This window comes from Ictidomys tridecemlineatus, chromosome 5 (assembly GCF_052094955.1).
Source record: "Ictidomys tridecemlineatus isolate mIctTri1 chromosome 5, mIctTri1.hap1, whole genome shotgun sequence".
NCBI classification, from domain to species: Eukaryota; Metazoa; Chordata; class Mammalia; order Rodentia; family Sciuridae; genus Ictidomys; species Ictidomys tridecemlineatus.
In genome coordinates this window covers 181136243-181164179 of record NC_135481.1, presented here as the reverse complement: position 1 = coordinate 181164179, position 27937 = coordinate 181136243, and the positions used below count along the sequence as shown (strand labels likewise).

The 27937-nt window shown below is 47.5% G+C and overlaps 1 protein-coding gene across 1 annotated transcript; it reads right to left on the bottom strand.

Annotated features, from left to right (window-relative positions):
* Window positions 1–70: 70 nt before the first annotated feature.
* LOC101958206 (lipopolysaccharide-binding protein) lies at window positions 71–26434 on the bottom strand. The gene is made up of 14 exons (XM_013360548.4): window positions 26217–26434; window positions 24423–24537; window positions 22433–22561; window positions 21916–22071; window positions 17851–17914; window positions 15367–15430; window positions 13830–13921; window positions 11872–12048; window positions 10895–11065; window positions 6565–6632; window positions 3766–3811; window positions 2859–2922; window positions 1828–1904; window positions 71–450 (listed from the first exon to the last, which is right to left on the bottom strand). The coding sequence occupies exons 1-14, from the start codon at window positions 26338–26340 to the stop codon at window positions 418–420; spliced, it is 1380 nt and encodes a 459-aa protein (XP_013216002.2). The 5' UTR covers window positions 26341–26434; the 3' UTR covers window positions 71–417.
* Between the last annotated feature and the right edge of the window lie 1503 nt (window positions 26435–27937).

Below are 27937 nucleotides of genomic sequence, written 5' to 3'. Positions count from 1 at the left end.
AATGAGGCTTTGAGCACATGTCCATCTGACTCTTGATCTCTTAACCACAACATCCAATGACTCATACAACTTAGTTGCTCTGTGTTTAATTTGGGCTGCTTGGTGCCTGGCCACTGCTGGTGCTTTTTTCCTTAATGGAAGTAGATTCTAGTGTAGACTAGTATGGAGTCAGGTTGAGCTCCCCAGGGTAAAGCAGGGGATCCAAAGAAAACACCTGGGGGCGGGGGAAGGAGAAAAAGGAGGAGGAAAGTTGGGAAGGTGTCTCCAGGTCAGATGTGTCTTCAGATGTCATAGGTTCTCTGGTGACAACTGTCAGTAGGGCAGCAGGAGCTCATGGGGAGGGTAGCTGCAGCCTTTGAGCCTCCACTGGGTCAAGGGCAGGTCCGGCTGTGATATGGTCACTCCTCTAGCCACAGTCTAATTGATGTTGGCCCCTAAAAGCAAGAAGTTCTAGAGAGAAGGCAAAAAGGACAGTCAAGAAAGGTCACTTGCTGAGCCACACATGCGCTTCTGGAAGAGAAGGTTGAGTGGGGTAGGCCAGTTCTTACATCAACCAGAAGCCTTAGGGACCTTCGCAACAAATTGTCCCTATTAACTGCCTGTCCCCAGGAATTTATTTGCATCTCCCAAGTTACTCATTTCTGTCAGATACCCACAAATGTCACCTTCCTTCTCTAAAATTTGTGCCCCCAGAAAAATAAGTCACAATTGGTTGTTGCCTGTGATACTCAATTCCAGGAAAATGCTGTCCAGGATTTCCTTGGAATATATTGTGTGGGGCTGGGGTTGTGGCTCAGTGGCAAAGCGCTTGCCTAGCATGTGTGAGGCACTGGGTTCAATCCTTAGCACCACATAAAAATAAATAAAGGCATGTTGCCCATCTACAACTATAAAAACATTTAAAAAAAAAAAAAAGAATATATTGTGGCTGGGTGTAGTGGTGCACCCCTGTAATCCCAGCAGCTCAGAAGGCTGAGACAGGAGGATTGCAAGTTCAAGGCTAGCCTCAGCAATTTAGTGAGACCCTGTCTCAAATTTAAAAAAAAAAAAAAAAGCCCCGGAGTATAGCACAGTGGTAAAGTGCCTCTGAGTTAAATCTTAAGAACTCCCTCTATGGGGCTGGGGATGTGGGTCAAGCGGTAGCGCGCTCGTCTGGCATGCGGGCAGCCCGGGTTTGATCCTCATACAAAACAAAGATGTTGTGTCCGCCGATAACTAAAAAATAAATATTAAAATTCTCTGTCTCTCTCTTAAAAAAAAAAAAAAAAAAAAAAAAACTCCCTTTATCACCACCGCCAAAAAACCCCACTGTGAACAGCAAAGACAGTGGCACACAGTACCTCTGGGCCTATGAAAGTGCTCTGGTTGTGCTGCCTCTGCCCCTGCTAAGTTCCTTCCACCTAGAAGGCATGCTCTATTTTTCTCCACACCATCCCCTGCTTCTGTGGATGGGAAGGCTGGTCAGTGACCCAGGGAGACCCACGCACCACCAATGAGATTCTAGGCCTGTTCAGATGGCCCCTCATCAATCCAGAAGTGGCATCTCATCTGACCCTTTTCTCATGTTCCTGCTGTGCACGGCTGAAGTGCCCTGCAGTCACTGATGCTCAGTGACTGTCGGATTGTTGAGAAGTGAGTTTTGGAACATGAAGTCAAGAGTCCAGATTACAGATGCTATTTAGACTCCAACATTTGAAACAGATTATTATTTTTTCTTAAAAATTAGGTCCAGGTTGTATGTGGGGGTCAGGGCTTGCTTCCATCTCCACCAGCCCCTGAAGCAGCCTCCTAGCAGGGCTTAGAGTCCCCCCAGATCCCACTTCTCACCTCGTGAATCTGGAGCTCCACACTGTTGAGGAAGATGTTCTTTGGAACTGGGAGTGGAAATCCCTTTTTGAGCTGGGCTGGAAAATAAACAGCGAGAGGCGATAGAAAGCATGAGTCAGCTGCTGGCTACTGGGTCCAAAGCTGGTTTAGGGTGGGGACATAGAGGCCTGGAAAATGCAGCCTCTTCAGGAGGGGATGGATGTGGACAGCTTCTTGGGCCTCTATCAACCCATTTGAGAGCCCAACCTCACCCCCACCTGAAGTGACTAGGCCTGGGTGTGCAGTGTTCATGTCTAGGGACTCATCCCTGAGGGCCACACTCTGCCTCTCCCTCTCTCAGATCTTTGTTTTGCTCTTATCTCTTGGTCACAGATGTAGATGGTGAGGCCAACTGGAGAGGGAAGGGTGGGAGGTCTGCTAATTCTTAGGCAGCCGCTGGACAAGTACTACCTCCAGCAAGGTCCCCTGGCTTGGGACCCGGGGATGCTAACTCCAGGTGTCCTGCTAGGGGTCAACAGTTATGTTACTCCTTTGGCCTCACTCCTATGTCTTTTTTTTTTTTTTTTTAATTGGGAATTGCACCCAGAAGTGCTTTACCACTGAGATACATCCCCAACCCTAATTTTTTTTTATTTTGAGATAGGGTCTAAGTGGCTGAGGTTGGCCTTGAACTTGCAATCCTCCTGACTTGACCTCCTGAGTTGCTGGGATTACAAGCGTGCATCACTGTACCTGGCTTAACTCCTGAGCTTTGAGACAGCTTATCCCTCATGTCTAGGGAGCTCTGCCTGATCTCTAAGTCCATGCTCTCTCCCAGCTCTTGTGGTTCCCTGAGCTCCCTTCTATAGGCACCTGTTACACATCTGCCTTCTTAACAAGGTGGTAACTATGGGGCATGGGTCGTGGATTGCCAGCATCCCAGGTGGCACAGAAGAGAGGCTCAACTTGCTGAACAAATGAACCAAGAATCCTGTGGGGAGGGGAGAATCCAGCCTTTGTACTCTGGTGCAGGTGGTGGCAGCTCTTCTTACCATTGATAGAGGGGTAGATGACCTCACGTGCAAAGAGGTTGAAGATGGTTTCCATCTCCTCCACCTGGAGCACAGATAGGGCCAGAACAAACGGACACGAAGAAAGAGAAGTCAAGGGAGGATCAAGGGAGGAACATTTGGTCCCACCCCTGGAAAAATGGACATCACCCCATTTAAGGCACAGATGCTGACTGACTACCACTCTTCCAAACAGCCCCTTGCTCACAATGCAAACCCTAGTCTCTGCATTTACTTTCTGTAAGAGCATGCAGGCCCAGTGAATGCCGCACCATGATGTGAGTACTATTTCGTGTTTCTTTATGCCACTTTATGTGAACATTGTTAGGTTTTGTTGCAAAAATATCACTGTTTGATTATAGAGTTTCCCCTGGTCTTGCTGGGGAAGTTAAAGGATGCATGCACTGTATTATGTCTCAGATATTCTCAATCCCTAAACCCATCCGTCCTCAGGGGTTTGAATAAGGCATTGTGATGCTGAGCCATTCATATTCCAATTGTGAACAAAGTCAAGAGCTTACTGTGTCTGAGGCACTGGGTCAAAGTGTTTTACGTAACACACAGCCTCATTTCATGTGATAGGCCCCATTTATGGTAGATGCCATTCATCTCATTTTCAGTAAAAGAAACTGAGACTCAGAAAGATTAAGCACCTTGTCCATAATCACCTAGCTAGCAGGTGGCACAGCCTGTATCTTACTCCAAAACTCGCTGTAAGAGCCTGTTGCTCTTTAGCCCTCAGATGGAGCCCTTTGTATAAGGTAAACTTTCAGATATGGAATCTCATTCCTCCTGGCATCTCTGTCTGGGACTTGGTTGCATCTCCTGGAGCCTAATGGAACCTGTCTTGGCAAAGACGATTGAGAGACACTGATGAAAAGTAACTCACGTCGACAGAGCCGATGTTGGAGTGTTTCAATTCGAGTTTCAGCTCACTGTGTAGAGAAAGAGACAAGTGTGGGTCACTGGGCCATGGCTCCCGTTTTCTTGTCACCCCAGTGAAATCTGCAGTGTGTTTGGAGGCAAAGGCCTGTTGCCTGGAGATTGGGTAGCCCGCAGTTCCTCGAAGTGTGTCCCTTGTGGGTTAAGGTATGCATTGTGATCTGAGAGGAAGTGCCATTGTTAAAAAGAATGTTTGCAGAGCATTTTAATAAGGAAATTATGATGGAATAAATATTAAGTGGAAGTGAGTGTGGTGATACATTCCTGTCATCCCAGTGACCCGGTAGGCTGAGGCAGGAGGAAGGCAAGTTCCAGGCCAGCCTCAGCAACTTAGCGAGGCCTTAAGCAACTTAGTGAGACCTTTTTTCAAAATAAAAAATAAAAAGGTCTGGGGATGTGCTTAGGGGTTAAGCTCCCCTGGGCTCAAGTCTCCAGTATTAAAAAAAAAATTATATGGAAAAAGTGGAATATAAAACATTCCACTCAGTGTTTCCAATTGTATAAGGAATGTACTTGAAAAAGGGCTGGAAGAGGGCTGGGGCCGTAGCTCAGTGGCAGAGCGCTTGCCTAGCCTGCGTGAGGCACATAAAAATAAACAAAATAAAGGTATTCTGGCCATCTACAATTACAAAAAAAAATTTGTTTTAAAAAGGCTGGAAGAAAACAAACTTATGAGCAGAGCTAGTCTCTGTGTGGCAAGTTTAGGGGTGATTTTGTTTTTACACTTAGGTTTTTCCAACTTTTCTTGTATGAGAATGCATTATTTTTATAATGTAAAAGTGGGCAGTGATTTATATTAGATGGAAACATGACGTAAAGAGGGAAGCAAGGCCCCTCAACTGGTGCAGGAGTGAAGGAAGACAGTGGCTAGGGGCACCTGATCCCCGTCACTGTAGAAGTCAGGTCTCCACTGATTTTCCTCCTGCTGGGCTCTCCTCTTGCTCTGGTTCCCTTGTTCAGGAATTCCAATAGCCCTGGATGGATCTCCCTGCTTTCTATCATGGGGTAGAATGGTCTTTTAGAATTCCTTGGAAAAATCCTCATTCCAGACCTTTGTGGGAGGCCATCCTCGCACGTGATTTGAGTGTCCTCCCTGGCTGGGTGAGAGGCGCTTAGGCATATCTTGTGTCCAGAGCTTTCCCCACCCTTCTCAGGTCCGACGGTCTGTCCGTGCAGAGGCATGTGTGGCCACTACCTGAAGACCCAATTGTCGCCCCTGACCTTGGGATGCTGTCCCCTTAATCTTCATTGGATGGGATTTTCCCCAGAATTTTTTGTTCCCCAATAAAAGTCCACTCCCTGGCGTGTTCGCTGTGTCTCTCGCTAGCCTCTTCAGTAAACCTCGCTACCACAATAGGTGGCTGGAGGCTGGAGCTAGGAGGAGCCGTCCTGGAGCTGGTTTAAAGGTAATTAGAATCTTGTCTCTTTAATTAAAAACTCCCTAGAGATTTCTCACGTTTCGAATCTTCATTCATGAGGGCTAAAGTCTTTGGCTGTCCTGAGACATCCAACCAGGAGGTCTATGCCTATGTGCAAACTCTAGGGAACTCCAGAAGTCCATCTGTCCCTACCAGCTTTCCCACTGCCCCAAAGGGTCACCATTAACTTCTCTCTCTCTCTCTTTTTTTTGGGGAAAGGGGTTATTAGGGACTGAACTCAACCACTCAACCACTGAGCCACATCCCCAGCCCTATTTTGTATTTTATTTAGAGACAGGGACTCACTGAGTTGCTTAGCACCTCACTTTTGCTGAGGCTGGCTTTTGAACTTGTGATCCCCTGCCTCAGCTTCCCAAGCCACTGGGATTACAGGCATGTGCCATTGCGCCCGGCTATTAGCTTCTCTTTTTAAAGCATCCTAAGACGTTCATTTTAATGGGGCCAGGGCATTTTATCAGCCCAAGCACATCTAGCAAGGAGCATCACCCAGAGCAGACAAGACATGGGGCTTGCACACCTGTAATCCCAGCAACTTTGGAGGCTGCAGCAGGAGGATCACAGTTCAAAGCCAGCCTCAGCAGCTTAGTGAAGCCCTAAGCAACTTAATGAAACCCTATCATGAAATTTTAAAAAAATAAAAAGGGCTGGGGACTTGGCTCAGTGTTAAAACACCCCTGGGTTCAATCCCCAGTACCAAAAAAACAAAAACAAAAACAAAAACAAAAAACACAAAAACAAAAATACAAAGATGTGGGGCTTGGCACAGAGGACATGAGGTATAGAGGACAGGTGCCAACCCCCAGGAGGCGGTATAATCTCTGCTGCCCAAAGCCTGAACTCTTTCTGCATTGATCCACCATCTAAACCTTATGCTTATGGATTGGGAATCTGGGCAGAGGAGCAGTGGGCAGTGGCTTGGGGCGCTTCAATTTTCCATCCAAAATCTCCGCTTTGTGACAGTGGACACTTTTCCTCAGAGGTAAAGTCCTTGTGAACACAGCTTCAAGCTCTACCCTCCATCTTGACCTACACTATTCCTTTGCAGAAATTCCAGCTCCTCTGAAGCCTGCGGGGCGGGCAGGAGGAGCCTGGAGCGACAGGCATCTGGAGACACCTGGCGATTCTCCCCCCTTCCAGCTTTCTGCCCGAGGCATTGTCACTGTGCCTTTTCTAGAGGGCACTCAGATCTGGTGGAGAGCTGCCCCCATGGGTCACCTTCAGTCCTGAGTGAACCATGCTGGCTGTTATGGCCACTGTCGGCATGTCGCTGTCCCCCCTCCTTCCTCTCCCCACTCCTGCTGTCTTACCTTTCTGGGGACACTGAGCCAACGATCCTATCGGAGTTCACGCTGATGGAGATGGAGAAGTTGGTTTTCTACAAAAGCAAAAGACCACTTAGGCACCTTGTTTGTTCCTGATCCAAGAAACCCCAGGCCATGTGGCCATGTGGAAGGAATGGGCAAAAGCAGCCACCCAGGATTGTGCGTGGTGTGTGGTGGCCCCACAGCTGGCACAGAAAAGGGAGAGCTGAGGCTTCATTCTCCCTTTTACTTGCCCAGGCTGACCTTGAATTTATGATCCTCTTGCTTCAGCCTCCTGAGCTGCTGGGATTACAGGCGGGTGCCTCGGTTCCTGGCACATGTCTCCATTTTAATGAAAGCATTGGGAAGGGGAATAAGCCCAAACTTGGACAGGGACACTTTAGTCTGTTTGACTGAGTTCTTCAGAGCAGACTCCTAAGGGACTTTCACGGAGTCCCTGAGCCCAGGAGAAATTTAGATGCCACTTACTGACACCCATCTTGGAGACTGAGGATTGGCTTGCCGAGGATGGCATTGAGCCAGGTGATAGAACGGTCAGTCCCTCAAAGCCCCGTGCCAGCTGGGATGGTCAGCTGTCCACCTGGGCCACTTCTCACCAGCGGGGGAACTCCTACCTGTAACACCTGGTTGAGTGCTTGAGTGGCACCACTGAACAGCTTCATTTGAAACCTAACTGATGTCCCAAAGACTTGTGACAGGAAAAGGGAACCAGATTGTGTCTCAGCCAAGGACAGAAGGCTGGCTTCTGCTCACGTGTGGACAAGGTCCACATAGGCTTGAATGGTAGCCAAGAAATATTAAAAATGCCTGAGCAACATGTGTGGAGAGACTGGGTACACCAAGACCCATTTCCTTTTCTTCTGGGCACACAGTTGGACTACATTTCCCAGCTTCCCAGACAGTTAGGTGTGACCGTGTGACTAAGTTTTAGCCAATGGATGGTGCACATAAAAGATGTGTGTTACTTCAAGACCTGGTCAATTAAAAGACCTCTATGATCTTCCACCTACTGAACTGTGTGGAGGGGACTATGAAGCTTTAAAGGAGAGAGGAATCACAAGGCAGAAGGAACCTGGGTCCCTAAATGGCCATGTGGAAGGACATCTGCCAACTAGAAATGACTGGTTGATTTTATGTGAGATAAATTTTTTAATGGGTTAGACCACTAATATTTATTTTTATTATGGTAATTAGCTTACTCTAGCTACATATAACTGATTATGACTGTTTTGAATTCTTTAATTTTTTACTTTTGCACTTTTTTTGCTGTTGTTGTTTGTATTGGGGATTGAACTCGGGGGTACTCGATCACTGAGCCACACCCCCAGCCCTATTTTGTATTTTATTTAGAGACAGGGTCTCACTGAGTTGCTTAGTGCCTCGATTTTGCTGAGGTTGACTTTGAACTTGTGATCCTCCTGCCTCAGCCTCCCGAGCCTCTGGGATTACAGGCCTGTGCCACTTTGCCCAGCAAGGCTTGTTTTATGGGCCAGGATATGGTCTGTCTTAGGATGTAGACATTTGAAAAGGATGTATTTCACTGTTATGAGTCATGGTATGAGTGTTGTTCTTTTTTTCTTTTTACTACTGGGGAATTAAATCCAGGGTTGTTCAACCACTGAACCACCCCAAACCTTTTCATTTTTTATTTTGAGAAGGTCTCACTAAATTGCTGAGGCTGGATTTGAACTTGTGATCCTCCTGCCTCAGCCTCCTGAGCTGCTAGGATTACAGGCCTGTGCACCATTGTGCCCTGAATGAGCGTTTTTAAAAAGCCTGTTAGAAAAAAAAATCTGTTGGTGGTTGGTGGTGTTGAGCTCTGTATCTGAGCTGGTTTTCCATCTAGTTGCTTTATCAGTTGCTGAGAGTGGATGTTAAAATCTCCAGCTATGGTCAAGTCTGTTATTTGGGGCAGTTAAGTTCTATGTATTTGCTGTGAACATGGGATTAGTGAATACTGAATCAATGCCCTTTGGGGAAATACAAGATTAAGTTCCTTTGTGTCTCTCGTCACATTTTGTTAACTGATCAATCTATGACTTTGTTTTATGAGTGTTTAGAGATACCTTACTTAACACATATGTATTATTGATTCCTTAACATTGAACTCATAGCCAATGGCACTATAACTCATGCCTGTATGAAGTATATATAACACACACATTTTCTTTGCTAGGCAATCACAGCCTTCTTATACTTAAGAATTCTAGAATTCTAAAAAAAATGGGAAATTAAAAAAAAATAAAATAAAAAAAAAGAAAACTAGAAATCTGGCTTCCCAGTTGGCCTTTTCTGGCTTGGGGGTAAGGCATCATTTTTTTTTTTCTAGTGTTTGGCTAGAGAGAGGAGAGTTTTTTATCTGTGCTTGTTGGCATTTCTGGGCTGTTGACTTCTTCAGCTCCAGGTTGGGATATTTGAAGGAGGAAATTCATTACCAGGTTGTCCTCCAGACCCTGAGATCCCTGGCTCGTCTGCCTTCTCTCCCCGTTCTACAGAGTCTTCTTACATTTATTTTGTATCCAGTGTCTAGAGTTTTTAGTTGAACTTAGCAGGAGGTATGGGGAAACGGACATCTATTCTATCTCCTTAGAATTGGAAGTTCCCCTTTTGAAGTTCTCTTTTTTGCTATTGAGTTATAAGAACTCTTATATTCTGGATACAAATTCCTTATCAAATATATATTTTGCAAATACTTCCATTTCATGGGTTGCCTTTTCACTTTCTCATGCATCCCTTGAAGCACAAAAGTTCTTAATTTTGATGAAATTCAATTTATCTATTTTTAATTTTGCTGTTTATGCTTTTAGTGTTAAATCTTTGAAGATTCTGCCTAGCTCATGTAGATTTATGCTATATGTGTGTATTTGTGTGTATAATGTATATATGTATGTATATGTTTACATATACATACATACATTTTAGTTGTAGGTGGACACAATAACTTTATTTTATTTATTTATTTTTATGTGGTGCTGAGGATCAAGCCCAGAGACTTACATGTGCTAAGCGAGTGCTCTACCATGAGCCACAACTCCAGGCCCAACAGTTGTGTTTCTTTTGAAGTTTTATGTTTTAGATCTTATATTTAGGTATATACCCATTTAGAACTAATTTTTGTGTATAGTGTAATAAAGGGGTATGATTTCATTCTTTTGCTGGTGGATATCCAGCATTATTTATTATTGGGGAAAAAAAACTATTATTCCTTTTGAACTGTCTTGGTCTCCTTGTTGAAAACCAACTGACCATAAATATGAGGTTTATTTCTGTACTCATAATTTGTTCTATTGATTTCTATGTTTATCTTTGATTATCACAGCCTTATAGTCAGTTTTGAAATAGCAAAGTGTGAGTCCCCAACTTTATTTTTCTTTTTCAAAACTGCATTGGCAGTTCTGGGTAACTTGAATCTCAATGTGAATCTTAGGCTCCTGCTTGTCAGCTGACAAAAACTGACCTGGAGTTTTGTTAAGATTGCAAATCAGTTTAGACAGCGTTGCCAAATACTATGCTGCCTTTAAACCTTCTGTAAGAAGGCAATTTGATATGCTGGGAGCAGTGGCACCTGCCTATAATTGCACAGTTGAGAGGCTGAGGCAGTAAGATTGCAAGTTTGAGGTGAGGCTCCGCAATTTAGCAAGATCCTCAAGCAACTTAGCAAGACCCTGTCTCAAGATAAAAATAAAAGGGTCTGGGGATGTGGCCCAGTGGTTAAGTGCTCCTGGGTTCAATCCTCAGAACCAAAAAAAAAAAAAATTATTTTATGATTTTTATTTATAAAAATAAATACTCTACTTCCAGTTCTACTGAACAAGATGGGGGGATGTTTTAAATGTAAAAAGATTACAGCAAACATCTGGGTGTAGTGGTGCTCACCTGTCATCCTAGAGACTTGGAAGGCTGAGGCAGGCAGATTCAAGTTGGAGACCTACCTGAGCAACTTAACAAGATTCTGCCTCAAAATAAAAAATAAAAAAGGTCTGGGATGTGGTTGGTTCATTAGTAGAGTGCCCCTGTGTTCAGTCCCTAGTGCCTCAAAAATGTGTATATGTAGAGAGAGAGAAACAGTGAGAAAGTGAAAATGTTCAACTTGGCTGGAGCGAAGCCTCGAAGTTTCTTGCCACTCTGACAGCGGGCAGTTGGTGAGCCATGGTGATTTAGGAAGCCTGGTTATTAGGAAGGGGGGCCACTGATGCTCTGGGAGACATGAATAGCCTTCTGCAGGTATCAGCTCTGTAGTCACCTCTCACCTAAGGGAGTGACTTCCACCCATGGCAAGCAAGACCCTTTGCTGCCTGATCAGGGCCAAACTTACCACCCTGAGCTGGAAGAGTGGCCTGCGGTCAGAGGAGTTGGGCAGGATGCTGAAGGCTTGGACGTCCATCACAGGAGCAATGGTCACATTTCCAGGAGTGAACCACAGGTGCGGCTCTGATTCAGGGGATGCCTCCAATTGTACTTGCATATTGGGGAACAACCCGGCCAGCTAAAGAGAGGGAGCAGATATTCATAGCACAGCAGAGACCTCAGGGACCCTGAGATGCGGTGGGGAAGGCCAGATGGGCAGGTCCCCAAGGGGCAGATCTCTAAGGGTCCTAAGCCAGCAGGGGAAATATCCCAGGATGGAGGGAATCGCATTTTCCAGAAGACCTTTCCAAGAGATGGCTGTCAGGGTGGGAAGAGGCACCTTGATGAAGTGTGTAGGTGACACAGCACCCAGTGGATGTGTTTAAGTGACTTCAGATGGTCACCATGATGCCTTCCAAAGCCAGCTTGCCTTGTCTGGCAGGTGAGTTGGGGGCTGGAGCTTGAATGCTCTGCTCTGCCTCTGCCATTTTTCAACTAGCCTCTATAGAAACATCAAATAAATATTGATAATCATCAGCTTAGCCTCCCGTGATCAGGCAGCCCAAGGCCCTGCATTTGTGCCGAGAAGGGCCTCTGCATGTGGGCACTGGTTGATTGCTTTTATCTCCCATAGCACAGCAGAGACCTCAGGGACCCTGAGATGCGGTGGGGAAAACCGAGGGGGGAAACCGAGCCCAGCGAGGTTGAGTCCAAAGCTAGGAAATAGCAGAACCAGGATTCAAATCCAGGTGGTCAAATCCAGATCCCATGTCCTTGTGCCACAAGGAGTCGGGGGATGACAGGAATTGATTTTACAAATGAGGAACTTTTATTTTTTTACCCTTTTTTTTCTGTTGGATAAACTGTACCCAGCCCATTGATGCATGTTCTACAGCACCCAAAGGATCTCTAGTCCCATTTGAAGCCCTTCTCTCCCCTACTCACGTGCCCATTTGAGATGGTGACATTCAGGAGCCCAGCCTGGTGGTAGACCCTGCTGGCGGTGTTGAAGACGTACTCGGAGACTGCGAAGTAGACCATGCGGTCATATTGTTGGGGCAGCATCATGGCTGGGGCATCGAAAGGGACTGGGGTGCGTTGGCTTTGGCTGAAGAATTCACCCTGGAGACAGAGAACTTACCAGTCACCCCAGTTCCTACCTGTTAGGGTGAAGGTCTCAGGCAGAAGCATCCAAAGCCTGCCAGGTGGAGGCCTCCCGTGCCCTGGGGACAGCTGGGGTAGGGTTCTTCTCCAGAGTGAGGGGTCAATGTGCTCAAAGATTCCCTCTAGACCCACATTACCTAGGTCCTGACAGCTGCCTGAAACTGATAGCCCAAAGAGACCCGGCCGGGGGCAAACCTCATGGATCATTTCAGCCTTTTAATTAGGAACAGGACTACCCCTGGGGGAATGGACCCCCTCTCCTGGTGGAAAATGAGCCACTGAACAAAGGAGGGGACTGGGGGCTCACGTAGGCTGTGGGTGATTTAGTGCGCATGTCAGTCTGAGCACTCAGGAATTTGGGTTTTGGGGCTCGGGGTCAGTGGCCAGCACCTGGAGAGGAGCTGTCTTGGGAGAGATTAGTGTTTCCTAGAGAGTCAGTCTAGTCTTTAGAAACACTTTCTCCCCGTCTGTGGCCAGCATCTGAAAAAAGGCTGATCTTGAGAGAGAGAAGAGCTATCCGTGTCTGCCTCTCTTTTCCACTCCCTTCTCCCAGTCCTCACTAGTTGGGGGTTTTCATTTTCCATATCCAATAGGAACCACTCATCAGCGTGGCATCCCTTTGGGGTGGACCAAGCCTCCTGTGTCCTCAGGGGACCACGATATAGGAGGTACAGCCATGGTGAAGAGCATGGAGTTTGGAGCCCCCTGCCAGGACTGGAATCATGCGTCTTGCTAGCTCTGGACCTTGGGCCAGTTACCAACTTCCTCACCTAAAAAAGGGGACGGGGCTAATGGTGTGAAATCTCGGTCAGTTATTATTTGTACAAACTCTTAGAACTGACCCACAGCAAGAGGCAGGTAAGTGTGAGCTAAGGCAGCTCCAGGGCCTGGCTCCACCCACAGGGAGTGAAGAGGGAACACTGGGAATGCAGAGGGGTGTGTCCGGTTCCTCTGTGGCTGTAGGAAATGACCACAATCTTAGTGGATCACAAATTAATTCCCCACAGGTTTGGGGCCCGCGATGCTTCTGAAGGCTTCCAGGGAGACTCTGAAGCCTTGGAGGCCACCAGCTCTCCTTGGCTTGAGGCCTCCTCCCCACCCCTAACCTCCCGCCCCTCTCTTCACCTCCTGCCTCCCTCTTGTAAGGACCTGTGAGCACACTGAGCCCAGCAGGATAAACCAGGATAATTTTCCCATCTCCAGGCCCTTAATCACATCTGCAAAGTGCTTTTGCCATATGTGGTGACATTTACAGACTCTGAGGGTTAGGATGCGGACATCCTAGGGAGCCATCATACAGTCTGCAAGGGGTGATGCAGGCAGTAGAGAGTGTTCCCTTATGCATACAAGTGCCAGGTATCTGCTGGGAATCTTATGCACATCATCTCACTTCATTCCTGTAAACTCTGAGGGGTTAAGGCTATGATTATTTCAATTTAATAGAGGCTCAGAGAGGTTAAATAACTCTCCCAAGCACCCCAGCACATAAGTGGTAGAGCCAGGACTTCAAGCCCAGGTCTTTGTATTTCAGACAGATTTATCTCATTGGTTCACAGAACCCCTGCATTAGGTCTTGGTCTGTTGTGACTAGTGCCACCTGTGCCCACCCTGGACACTGGTCAGGAACAGTGACTAACAGGTAGATGAACTTGAAAGGAAAAGGAAGAGCTGACTCTGAGAGGTGAATCTGATGCTCTACCAGTCTTCAGTTCCAAGGTGCTCTCTCTACAGCCCCTTACCTTGATGGGTATGTCCACACTTTTAGAGGTCACCTGGGGAGCTCCAAACAGTCTGTAGTCAATACCAGCAACCTGGTCAATCATCAGGGTGACTGTGGGAAAGGAAAGAAGCAGCCTGTGAACACGCTGTTCCCAGCTAATTACAGTTGTGCAAGTGTATGCAGCACAACTCCAAGGAACTCATTAACACGGAAATGGGGTTGGGGCCAATTCTTGGTACCTTTAGCCAAGGAAGGGAGAGGGAGAAGGAGTGGAGGGGGGTATGAAAGGAAAAACGAAGGGAGGGAGGGGGAGAGAAAGAGAAAGAGAGATTGTCTTATTTGTCCACTCTGCTCATTCAATTGAACCCAGGGGGTTCTCCAAGCTATATCCTGAGCCACCCCCTCCCTTTTTGAGGCAGGGTCTCACTGAGTTGCTGAGACTGGCCTAGAACTTACAATCATCCTCCTCATCCTCCCCAGTCTCTGGGATTACAGACAGGTGCCACTGCACTGGGCACATTCAATATTTTATTGAGCACCTGCTCTACACTAGGCGTGATGCAGGTGCCCAAGAAACAGCTGTGAATAAGGTGGGCAAAGTCTCTGTCCTCACGAGTCCAGAGGGGAAATAGGCAGTCAGACACTTGAGCAGATAAATGTAACACTGCAGCTGTATCAGGCAGCAGAAGTCCGTAGGGTGATGCAGCCATGCAACTGGGGCAGAGCGGGTGTAGGCAACTTAGCTTGGACAGGAGTCAAGCAGGGTTTCTGAAGGAGGGGTTGCTGGGGCTGGGATCTGGAGGAGGAGGTGTTGAGTGGATGCGGGGGGGACACGGAGAGGGCATTCCTGGCAGAGGGGGCAATGTGGGTGCAGACGGTGCAGCAGAACGGAGGTCGTAGCTAGAGGGACTCATGGGCCCATGTGGCTGAGTGAGTGGGGACAGGAGCAAGATGACCCTGAGGACTGGGATGTAATGGACAGGCCAGACCACACAGGGCCTGCTGCCAAGGCTGGGCTCAGTATTCTGAGAATCACAGGAGTCTGAGACAGTCTCCAGGAGCATTGGTGACCGCCCCTGTGTTCCTGTGGCAGCAGAGGTGAGGGTGGGAGGGCCTCAGCCTCACCCAGGGATTTCACAGCACCCAGTTTTGTGAAAGCAGCCGGCACACGCCAGATACTGGGGATTGAACTCAGGGGCACTCGACCATGGAGCCACATCCCCAGCCCAATTTGTATTTTATTTAGAGACCAGGTCTCACTGAGTTGCTTAGTGCCTCATTAAATTGCTGAGGCTGGCTTTGAACTTGTGATCTTCCTGCCTCAGCCTCCCGAGCCCCTGGCTCCCAGCAGGCTTTTGAATACCTCCTCAATCCCTTTTCTCCCCATCTCCAGAGAACAGATCCCAGGAGAGATGGTCACCCCAAAGCCATCTCTGCAGGATGGAGATACTCAATGGCAATTCTCCCAGGGCTGCCCCAGGGGTGACGGTTTCAGGGAGGCCCAGTGACATGGCATCTGAAGGCACCCAGAGAAGTCAGGTGGGAGGGCTCCAAACCTGGCAGAGTCTGGAGGTAGGGCTTCAGGTGTGAGTCTGATGACTTCTTGACCACTTGGCAGATCTGTCGGAAGTGGGTGAGAAAGTGGGGTGAGTCCTTCCTCCGCCTTTCCCTGGCGATGCCCTTGGCTTCCCCACTCCTCTCTAGGAACCCTGGTGGCATTCCTGTCCCATGGGCATCTCTGTGTGTGCGAGGGATATGATGGAAAGGAAGGAGAGACCACTCCCTGTGCACACAGCACTTGGCCGCTGTTCCAGTTGGACTGGCCTTTCACGCAGGGGGGCCCAGTTTACATTCCTGGACTTTCCTGGAATCCACATTAAAAGTGGCTGGTGGTCAGGCTGGCCTTGCTCTGGGGTGTGCTATTGATACTGTCCTCAGGTCAATGTGGTGCTGGCGGCTAGGGCACCAAGAAGTGCAGTACTTACACGGAGTTATTAGAACCGGGGGACAAAGCAGTGGAGCTCCTTGGTACAGGGCGCAACTCTGGACTCAGAGACTCCACACCCCATTCCCTGGCCCCTTTGACTCCTCTTCCTACTTGCTTCCTGGAACCTCACCATTAATGCCCCTCTGGAATAAGGGGGAGCCATGTCCCAGCACCAAGGAGGCTCCTCAGGCAGTACTGACTGCAGTCACTAGATGGCGCCAAAGCAAAGCAGAGGCGGGTTCCAATGGATTCCAGGGTCTGCATTGGCTGCCAGCTTCCTGCTGGATCCGTCAGCCATGGAGTCCCAGGCTGGGGCGGTCCCAGAAGCTCCCAGTCTCCTAATTTCCCAATTTCAGCGATTCCTACACCATCTCATGATTTTTGCCTTTCTCATTTTTGAACTGTCTGTTATTTCTACCAAGTGGTCTTATTAAAATCACATACATCAAATAAAAATATAGAAACTATCTCTTGTCAGTAGAAAACTGGTCTCCTTTGGCATAAAGAGGGAATAACTGGGAAAATGAACATGAAGGATTTAGAAAAATATGCTCTGGAAGTCTGGCCAGATGCTGCTGCCTAATTAGATAATGCTCTCTTTGTATTTAGGGATGCATTAAACCCCACTGAAACGTCCTGTCTTTGACATAAGAAGAAATAGAAAGAATACTGCAGCTGGGGTTACTTATTCTGTCATTCTGCATAATTTAATACCAAGGCTTCATAATTCATAAAATCAACTCTGGAGATTTCTGCATTTTGAGAAGCATTGTTTTAGTGCAAAATTCTAATCTAAGCCAGCCAGAGGTTTCCAGGTAGACCCAACCAGCCTCTCCTGGACCTTTGAGCCAGGCAGTGTTACTCAGGAACCAGCCCTCCCATGGCTTGGAGTGTGACCTCCTTAGATCTTCTCCATTGTCCCCCAGGTCCCCTGGCCAGAGATCCTCTTTCTGCAGAGCCTCCTGGAACTTGGAACTCACAGCTCTGTGGGAACTTAAGTCAGGGATGACATCTGAACCTGTCCATTCCCTGGGCTCAGCCTCCCTAGCACTAGCCTCATTCCCTCTGGACAAGTGACATCCAGATTTTTCAATTGTAGGTCAGTGACTGCAACGCACACAGGACTGGTGGGGAGCTCAACTGTCTGTAAAAATAGCCTTACCCCCATTCACTCAGCTCTTACTCAGTCCCTGGGTGCTCACTAGTTAAGTATATCACATTGCCTGGTCCTCAGAACAGCCCAGCAGGGTACATGTTGTATCTTGTGATTATTCCTATTTTACAGATAAGAATCCTAAGACTCAAAGAGGTTAAGTCAGTTATTCAAGACCTCACAGCCTGACGATGACTGAGCTGGGATTTAAACTCTGAGCATCTGACAACAGAGCTCAAATACTCAACAGGGAAGAGACCAGGAGGTGAGTCCAGTTGAGACAGGGCTCTGAGATGTGAGTGCACTGAGCCCCACTTGTATACCAGATATTCTGGGTGTTTATCTCATGAAATCCTCACCAACTTTCTTCAAGGTAGGGGTCATTGTCTCCGGTGGGCTCACTGACTTGTCCCACAGTGCATGGAGTGTAAAATGAAGAGGTATCTCTCTGCCACCAAGACCAAGGCCATTCCCACTGCTATTCTCAATATTTTCTTACTTGGGAAATCAAGTTCTTAAGGTGAGATAGATACCTTAGATTTTCTCCTAAAAAAGTTTTAAGATATATTGTGGCATTTAAATCCACAGAACACCTGGAATTGAATTTCTGTATGGTGTGAGGGAGGGATTCAAAATAATTTATTGCCAGTCTTTCTCACTAGTATTACCAACAGTTAGATAATCAAATAACCTTGGTCAGTTCCAAATGCCAGTTTAGCGTGTGCGTGCTCACACAAACCTGAGAAGGCCTTGACATTTGCCTTTGCACCATGAATGAGGAAGGTGTTTCTAAGCAAATTCAAATGGCCACATACTTAAGGGAAAAGGCTCTTTCCAAATATCAAATAAGCAGATGCTTGGTGATTCATGTGCTAATGACCAATATGTGTATCTTTTTACCTGGTTTTCCAAGATTCTTTTGATACTGCTTTCAATTCTTTTATGGAAGAGATTCAGGATCCATCTGAAGAGAAGAGAAAGAAGGTCAGGATACATTTTAAGGTGAACTGAGGCTCCCAAAAGGAAGGCTACCCAGGGATCTGAACTTTCCCCATTTTATCTCAACAATGGGACCCAGGCAGATGCATTTAATCCAAAGGGGGAAAACCCTGGACAACCTTTAGTATAACTATGTACATCTTAAGGCCCACTTCTTCCCTAGCCCCCAGGTCTAAGAATGAGTAGCAAACCCTGTTCAGCCAATCAGAGCTCATGCTGATTAGTCTAGGGATGAGCATGTGACCCAGTGTGGACCAATGAGAGCTTTTCCCAGGGCTTTTATGGTAAAGGATGCTTTCACTGAGGGCCAAGGAAGCCTGAGCTCCCAGTGACCATCTTTTCCACTCTAGGGTGGGGGACCCTGCCTCAGAATGAAACCAATAGAGAAAAAAGCAGAACCAGGAGCCAGAGATTCCCGGTGATGCTGGTCAAACACCTGGATCCAGTCAGAGCTACAACTCTATCCCCTGGCTTCCATGGGAACCACTCAAGTTCATTCCTGTCTCTTTTATTTTGATTTTGGTGCTGGGGACAAAACTCAGGGCCTCGTGCATGCTGGGCAAGTGCTCTACCGCTAAGTGACATCTCCAGCCCCAGTTTATCAACAGATGACTGCTAAGTCATTGTAGAATCTTCTTATAATGGATTAATTTGAAAAGGAAACTTGCTTTCTGATGAGGAAGGATTTACAAATACTCGCGAAGTGAAGAAAAGCTAGGGATGTGAGATTGTATACAGCACGCTCCTCTCTGTGTAAAAACTAAAAGACTAAATACCCACCCAGGCAGTCAGAGAATTTCAGGACTCACACCTGGGATGCTCAGCCTTGGTTGCTGCTAGCAAGGAGAATTGATCGGCAGGAAACTAAAGTGGAGAGAGATTTCCCCACCCTGTACCCTTTTGCACATCTTGAATTTTGATAAATCACCTATTAAAAACATTTGAAAACATTTAAGGTGTAAGGTGGGGGTTAAGCCTATTCTTTATACCTTCCCCAAGCCTGCCAAACAATTTTTTTTCCCCCAGCAGTTCAACAACATTTAGTTTAGTCACTTGTTAATTTCATGGAGATCCGATGAGTTGAAGCCACTGCAGATAAAGTCACCTGCAGAGGCTCCCTCCGACCACAGACAACCCCCTGGCAGAAGTGAGGACCGGGACAGGGTTCCCACACCGTGTTCTTCCAAAGACTGCAGTCGAGGGTGAAAGGTGGTTGGAAACACAGGGACTAAGTTACCTGACTTACTCTGGCAACCTTTTCTCTCTCGTGAAGTTTCCTTTGCCATTCGGTTCCTGCTGGCTGATGGCTGGTGAGGTGCCGAGCAGGTGCAGGAGCATCACACAGGTGTGTATTACGATAGTAAAACCATGTGCTTCCTGGGTTCTACAGAAAGCATCCTGAACTTTCCAGAGCTCTACCCCCGGAGCAAACCTGGGACCTACAGCCTGCCTGAACCTTGGTCCCTGGGTGGGCCTGAGCTGTCCGGCTGTTGCTGTAGACACCTTGGTTGGGGTCCCTGATGGCCATGGTTGGGGTATTGCTCCCAGTAAAACCTTCTACACCCATGGGTAGGCCTACAACCTGTGCCAACATATTGAAGCAGTAAGAGGTTTTTCCGTGGGTCACAGACTCCGTGAAGTCACCCTGGACTCCTCCCCTGCCTTCCTGCCCAAGTTCAACCTCTTCTCCCGCTTCCAGCGTCAGCAGCTGTCTGCGGCCCATCATCTCTCACCTTGACAACTGCCTCTGCCTGCAAGCCGTCTCCTTCCCTTTGTGCTGCCTCACTCTGATCTCTCCTAAAGATGCTGTCTTTTACAGCAAAAATCTGATTTTATCACCCCTCTGCCTTCTTAAAATCCTTCAATGGCTTGCCGCTGCCCTGTAAGAGAAAATCCATAATCCTGTTCCTGCCTAATCCTTTAAATTCTTCTGGTAACCCCCACACCATCCTTTTGAGTTACACTGACTTCTTTTTACTTCCTGAAAAGCACAGCATTTTCATGCCTCAGGATCTTTGCACGTGCTTCTCTTTATGCCAGTAAAGCTCTCTCCTCCCCTTCCCATTTTGCGTAAATTCCAGGCTCATTTCTGATATCCTGTCTTCCAGGAAACTGTCTCTATGCATAAGCTAGGCCAGTCCTTCTGCATTCAGAGCACCTGGTCTCTCCTTATGAGCATGTCATCATAATTATGTCAAGTGTAGTTCATCACATACTAAAATGTTTAATACCACACTGGGGTAGAGACTCTGTCTATTGCTTCCTCTTATATATATCCTGATCTTGCAGTTAGATCAGGATCTGGTAAATAATAAGGGAATCAATAAGTATTTGTTAAATGAATGAGTTGGTAAAGCTACAAACTTTCCCGTTTTGGTCAAGACCATGTTTTCTGTGTCTATATCCCTAGAATCCCAATCATGTAGCAGCCGCCAACAAGCAAACAGCTGAAAGATTTTTCTGGCCACACTATGTGTGTGTGTGAACTGCATAGAATTTCATGAATTTGCTCCTGAGAAATGGGGACTATGTCCACCTGTGAGGCTTCAGATATGAGATGTCCACCCAAAAAGCTCTGTGTCGATGCAGGAGGGAAACGATCAGATTGTGAGAGTTATAACCTGATCAGTGGATTGATTCATCTGATGGATTAATAATTGGAAAGGACTATTTACAGCACTGGGAGATAACTCTAGGCAGGCAGAGTGTGGCTGGAGGACATAGGTCACTGGGGCCGTGCCTTGGGGTTTATAATTTGTCTCTGGCCTTGCATTTCCTGTTTTTCCTGTTGCCGTGAGCTGAGCAGCTTTCCTTTGCTGTCCCTTCCCCATGATGTCCTGCCTCACCTCAGGCCCAGAGCAAGGAAGGTGGCCAACCATGGCCTGAAGACCACTAAAACTGACAGCCCCAGATATACTTCCTCCCCTAAGTGTTCTTGTCAGGTGTTTGGTCACAGCAACCCACCGCCTGGTTAAGACAGTGCTCCGAGGGCTTCAGCCTCAACTAAAAGTTTCCTTTCTCCTTTGGCAGATTCCGGCTGAAGCCTCCAAGCATTTGTGCAGAAAACATTAATCAGTGAGTAAATGAACAACTAACCGTCTCTGCTTCCCAAAACACAGATCGCCTGCAAGCACAGGATGGCAGGTCTCCATGCTTCCATGGGCATTTTGATCTTGTCAACGAGGCCCAGAAGGTTAGCTTCTAGCAGAGGGCCTTGGCTCTTTACCCTGTGTGCCCCTGCTGCCTGCCAGGTCCAGCTCTGTCCTTCCGATTTACCTCCCAAGCCCTCTTGCTGGGCTTCTGTTGCTCTGCTGCCCCACCGTGTCCTGGTGATGGCCGTGTTCCTCCACGGATATCCTTCTAGATCTGCAACGCCCTTCTCCCCCTCTGGCCCCCTGCTGTCACACTCTCAGGTGCAGCACTCCTTGTAGGTTTCCACCATTCAGTCCTCTTTGATTGACAGTCTCCTCAAGAGAGTCTTATCAGCTAAGCCTGTGGAGTTGCCTGCCAGGACCTGAGTGATGCTGTGACAAATACTGGGAAAGCAGTCGTTCTGGAGACTGCCACCCTTCATTCAGTGTCCCCTGAGTATCCCCCATGGGCAAATCTCGTTGGCGTGCTGGGTTCCCACTGAAGACCATCTTGCCTGGGAATCAGCATGTGTTTTCTTAAAGAGACAGATAGTAAATGATTGGGGCATTTGCCTGTCCTGTGGGCTCTGTTGCTCCTACCCAGCTCTACTATTGTAGAGCTAAGGCAGCCACTACCAAAATGTAAATGAGTGGTCGTGGCTCTGTTTCCATAACATCTTATTTACAGAAACAGGTGGCAGGCTGAATTTGGCCTACGGACTCCTGCTCCTGAACCCTGGAAATCTTGCTCTTCTGCCTGTTAGATGGGCTGAATGAGGGTTGAGCATGTTACTGAGGCAGCACTGTCTCTAGCCAGTGTGTTGAGGTCACTTACCTTAAGCTTCCAGAAATGTGGACGCTCACTCGGCCAATGGAGTTGCTGCAGTGGTGTACGGAGGCCGTGGGTCGCCCAGTCTCGTCCTTGCCCAAGTTCAGAGAGACTGAGATGGAAATGCCATCCACCTTCAGATCAAACGAGCCTTTCAGGTTGCTGGTTGGGGGAAATGAGAAGTAAACTGCTGTATAAGCTGAGTCACCATCAAGAAGAGCAACCAAGACACAGCCCCAGATTTGTCTCCCAGGTTCCCACTAACCGGCTGTGCCTCCTGCCTGGGCCTCCCCTTCTCTTTAAAAACAGTGTCACTGAGGATTTGCTATGTGCTAGGCATACTGCTAAATGCCTTACCTCCGCTGTTTTATTTAAACAACAACATCTCTGAGACGTGTTATTATTAACCCCATTTCCCAGATAAGGAAACTAAAGCTTAAGGATTGTTGGATCTGGGGAGGGAAGGAGGGAGGGTGTGCCCTTGCCCAGAGCTGAGCCACATTCCTACCCGAGTGCTACTCACATGAATCCTTTTTTCACCTTCCAGTTCCCACCCACAGACAAATCGTTGTTGGACAGGGAAGCTCTGATTCCCAACCCTGGAAGTAGACTCAGATCTGAGTTTCGGATCTCGAAGCGATGGATCTTCAGGCTGGGGAGGAAAGCAGATGTCAAACCCATTAAAACAAAACAAACAAACAAACAAACAGGGGCATGGGGCGGAGGTTGTAGCTCAGTGCTGGTATGCTTGTCTTGCACTTATGAGGCCCTGGGTTCAATCCTCAGCCCCACTTAAAAAGAAATAAATAAAATAAAGGTATTGTGTCCATCTACAACTAAAAACATTAAAAAATAATAATAAAAATAAAAAATAAAAAAACAGGGGCCTGTTCATCTCTGAGTGAGTCTCCTCCCGTTCTTCTCACTCTCTCTTGAATATATTGACCTAACCCACAAAGTGATATACCTAGCCTAGTTATCCCATTAGATCAGAAGCCAGCTTGTCACAAGTTATGAAGGATTCATTTCTGTTTTCTGTAAAAATATCAGGATGTCTGTATGGCCTGGCCATTAGTTGATGTTGTAAAGCTGATTGGAATGCCTGCCGGTGCCCTGAACTCACCCAGGTCCGGTTTTCCCTGACCATATAACAACCCTTTCCTAAACCTTAGTGACGCCTCATAAATTCTGGCCTTCCCTGGCCGGATAACGACCCTCTCTGAGTCTCTAAGATCTCCATAAATTCTGATGCCGGGGCCAGCAAAAATGTAAACTTGTGTTATGCTCCTCAGAGTGTTGTTATCTGTAACCCCCCTTCGTGGAACTTTTTGGGCTATAAAACTGGGCCACAAAGAAGCCTCGGGGCTGTCCTTGGCTGCCACGATTTTGAGGGGCAAGGCAGCCCGGCCGGTCGAAATAATAAGCTTGCTTTAATTTGATTTTAATTGGAGTCAGTGGTCTTTTCTTGCGTCGTGGTCTAACAAAAGGACCATCCAACCGTCTCCTGTGCCTCTTTCAAGATCCGCTCAGGCCTCCTCCAGGAAGCTTCTCCAACCCTCCAAGGCCAAGGCCCTCCTCTCTCCTTTGACCCACATCCTCACGGCTGCTCCTGTCCACCCTGCTGACCTGACTCTGGCGAGCACCCTGTGAGCTGGCCTGTCTCCACCCTGAGGTCTCCAGGAAGCAGCTGTCCCCTCTGCTCTTTGCCCCTCATTACTTCAAATAGAAACAAGGGCTCGGGGCTGTGGGTGAGTTATGCATACGCCAGGCCCTGGGTTCCATCCCCAGCACCACAGAACAAAAACAAGGACTCACGGTTCGGATCAGAGATCACTCCCTGGCAACCTGTGGGATATATATATATTTTTTTTCCTATGTACTTTTTTTTTTTTTAATAAATTATGAATCAGCTGTAAAAATGTGGGCAAACAACTAGATTTCTGGCTTGTCTTGAAAAAATCCAAAGGAAAATGCCATGCTCCCCATGGCATTGACCAACTACAGGCGAGAAGCGCTGTCCTCTTTAGGTGGGCACGCACCATGCTCTCCATTTGATTATTGGCTCTTAGATCCATTCCCTGGCCTTCCCATGCTCTGAACCACGTGGACTTGGGCTGACCTGTGCAAACTACATTTCCCAGCCTCCTTTGCAATTGGCTTCTGGTTAGAATTGGCCAATGGGAAGTACTTGAGGGGAGTGTGGTGGAGGGAAGTGGGAGAAGCCAGGGTGTTTCTTCTCTCTCTTTGGCGGTGGTTCCACGTCCACAGTGGGGTCAGCTCCTATCAGACACCTCTTCAGGGACTGAGTCTTTCTGGAGGACTGACCCAGGGCTTGGGAATGATTTCTAAGGGTCTCTCTTTCGTTCTGATGATTCAAGGAGCACACACCCCCTTCTGGAAGCCCCACAAGAGCTGGCCATCATCCCTCTGTCTTTGCCGACTCCCTTCCCCAGGATCCTAGGTTGCCATCCTTCTTCCTCTGCGGCCCCCGATTTGGGGAAAGGAGACCTCACCTGTGAAAATTGTAGCTCACCCATCCAAACCAACCAATCTTGAAGCTTCCTGAGAAGTCAGGCAACCTGATGGCCGGCAGCTCCTTTCTCAGGGTGGCCACTGCATACTGGTTTGCTGGGTGGGGATGGGGAAAAGAAGGAGCTGTGAGCCGAGGGACTTCATTCAGCGGGAGGCAGATTTGGTGGCCGGGCTGTAGAATCACACACGCTGGGTTAGAACGCAAGATGTGCTGTGTGTTCACGCACACAAAGTGTTAAGTTTTGCCGTGCTTTAGCAAAACAAGGAGTTCTGTGAGAAAGTATGAACTCTCTGAACTGTGTCCTTGTTGCTGTCTTAAGAAGATAAAAGAATGTTCTGCCAAGTGTAAAATATATATATATGTATTTTACACTTGGCAGAACATTCTTTATATATATATATAATTTTTATATATATTTGCCTGGGAATAACTAACCACAAGTTAATTGATAAGAAATATGGAGCACTATGACCATAAACAAAGTTTTCCTGAGAATGTTTATCCATGCTTATAAGGATTAAGCTGCCGAAAGGATGTTTTTTTTCTTTTCCCTTGTTTTAATTAACAATGCTGTATAAAAGAAGGAGAGAAAAAAGTAAAGACAGTGCTCATTTTCTGCTGAATGCGTATGTGCGCGTGTGTCTTTCTTAAGCATCTCTGCTGTACCAGGATTACAGATTGTCAGCGGGTTCTGACAATGTGCCACTTACTACTGATGCAATCCCACGTGAGTCCCTTGAGCCTCGGCCTCCTCGTCAGGAAAATGGTAACAATGACAGTGACCTAAAGGCTTATTAAATTGGGTTGGGACTCAGAGCACCAGGTAAATGGCAATCATTGTTCTTTATTCCTTCAACAGATCTTGAGCAATAATGAATTACAGGGGGCTCTTGAGGAATCATCTGCTACAGTTTGGTCAAATCTCCTGCCCCTTCACTATTGCCTGGACAGTTTGTTAGCAGATTTTTAGGTCTGGCCCCAGTCAATATTGAATGGATCCCCAGAATCTGTTTTTTTTTTTTTTTTTTTTTTGTACCATGGATTGAACCCAGGGGTGCTTAACCACTGAACCAATTCCCCAGCCCTTTTTATATTTTATTTAAAGATGGTGTCTCGCTAAGTTGCCAAGGCTGGCTTGGAATTCATGATCCTTCTGCCACAGCCTCCCAAGCTGCTGGAATTACAGGTGTGGGCCACCGTACTTGGCCAGAATCTGTATTTTAGCAAATGTTCCAGTAATTTCTTTTTCAGTCGTTGAGCTCAGGCAATACTAGACAAGTGCTCTCTCAGTGAGCCACATCCCCAGCCACCGCCTCCCACTGTTTTAAGAACTTGACTTTTATTTTTTATTTATTTGTTTTTTATGTGGTGCTGAGGATCATACCCAGTGCCTCACCCATGCTGGGCAAGCGCTGTACCACTGAGCTACAACCCCAGCACACTTTTAAGATTTTTGGGGGAATGAGGTCTCACTAAATTTCCCAGACAGGCCTTTAACTCGAGATCCACCTGCTTCAGCCTCCCAAGTGGTGGGATGACAGGTGTGCATCACACCTGGCTCCCAGCAATTTTAATGTGGGAAAATTGCTGACCTAGTCTTTACCCTCTGATATTCAAGATGAGGAATTTGAATATATTGACCTAACCCACAACATATCCCAAGATGTCCAAACCAGGTGGTGGAGGAACCCCAGCCTGTGACTCATTGTCCTTGTGACCACACCATTCTGGTGGGCAGCAGTGGGCCTCAGAAAAAGCAACTCAGTTCCCTTACCATATTCCAGGCCTTTTCTGGTGATCCTGGCCACAACTCCAGGATTAGAAGCTCCTTCTCCAAACCTGGCGGAACTTTCCAGCAGCAATAGGACCACTACTACATGGTACGGTCTGGCCATCATCCTTGCCCTCCTCAGTTCCTTCCTCTGCAGAGGTTGGTCAGAGGCTCTTCATAGGAGCCTCCCTTACCAAAGGTGAAGGCAGAGGCTGAGGTACTTATAAAGCCAGAAGCCGGATGAGATCTGAGCCAACTGGGGAGTGGGGTAGAGGTCTAGTTCCCAGCAACTTGAGATAATGAAAAGGTTGCTTGTGAAATTGTTTGAGTTTTCTATTTGCCACACCTCCCAATTCTTCCTCTTTCAAACTTTCTGGCTCAGTGCTTGGGAGGGCCCCTCCTCCTCCCCTCCTGTCACACCCCTCTCTAGCTGAACACCAGCCATTCATTCCCGTTATCGGGAAGCTGAAGTCTAAACACCCAGCTGGCAGTGAGGGCCATCACAGCATGGCTGCGTGCCACGGATCTCTCCAACCAGCCTGCCCGTGCTCTGCCCTCTGGCTGGGCCGCAATCCACTGTTCTCTACTGACATCATGCAAGAGCCGATCAAATCAGGTCACAAATACAACAGGTGTATCCAGGAACTCCAAGTGGGTTTTCTCTTGCCTGTGTTGTTTCTAATCAGCTTTTGAGGCATAATTTATATGCAATAAAATGCATACACGTTAAGTGTACCGCACCATGGATCTTGACACAGGCATGCACCTGGGTGACCGCACCATAATCCAGGTGTAGAACTTTCCATCACCCCAGGAAATCCCTTGTGCCTCTCCCCAGTCAATCTCCCTCCTTGCATCCTCTATCAGAAACCGCTGCTCTGCCCTCTAGGGCCACATAGTAATTTTACCTGCTCTGAGCTTCACATAAGTGCGGCATATCTTCCTCTCTGACGGGTTGCCTCCATGTTTTTAAGCTTAGTTCATGTTGTTTTGTATTTCAGTAATTTCTTTCTTTTTTTTTTAGGGGGTACCAGGGGTTGAACTCAGGGGCACTCAACCACTGAGCCACATCCCCAGCTCCCCCTCCACTTTTTTTTGTATTTTAGAGACAGTGTCTTGCTGAGTTGCTTAGGGCCTCACTAAGTTGCTGAGGCTGACTTTGAACTTGTGATCCTCCTGCCTCAGCCTCCCAAGCCACTGGGATTACAGGCATGCACTGTGCCTGGCTTCATCTCTCTTTTGGTTCCTCCCATTTTCTATCTCCTTTCCATCATATCAAGGCACAATCCTGCCGAGTCAGTGTGAGGAGACACAGGAAGTGCGGGAGGGCTCATGGGAGCGCTCCAGAGAGTGGGTGCCGGAGCTTGGTGTTGAAGTAGGAGTTGGATGAACAGAGAGAGGAATGGCGTCCTGGGTGGAGAGGACAGCCCCAGCCAGTGCTACGGGCATTCTAGAGGGCCGAGGAGGTGTGGGAGGGTGTGGGCCAGGGGTGGGTGGAGGAGAGGGGCAGGAGAGAAGGTGTGAAGTGGGGTGCAGGAAGCTCATCCTGAAGGTTCTTGTCAGAGAATGAACACGAGATGATTTTGGATTTTCGGTGACTGCTGATGCTCATGTTCTGTCCGAGTCTGTCCCCTGGGTAGTGAGCTCCCTTCAAGACGATCACTTTTTGGTCCTCTTGGCTTCTTTGAGACTTGGTCCTATTCATGTGAAAATGGCGACCTCAG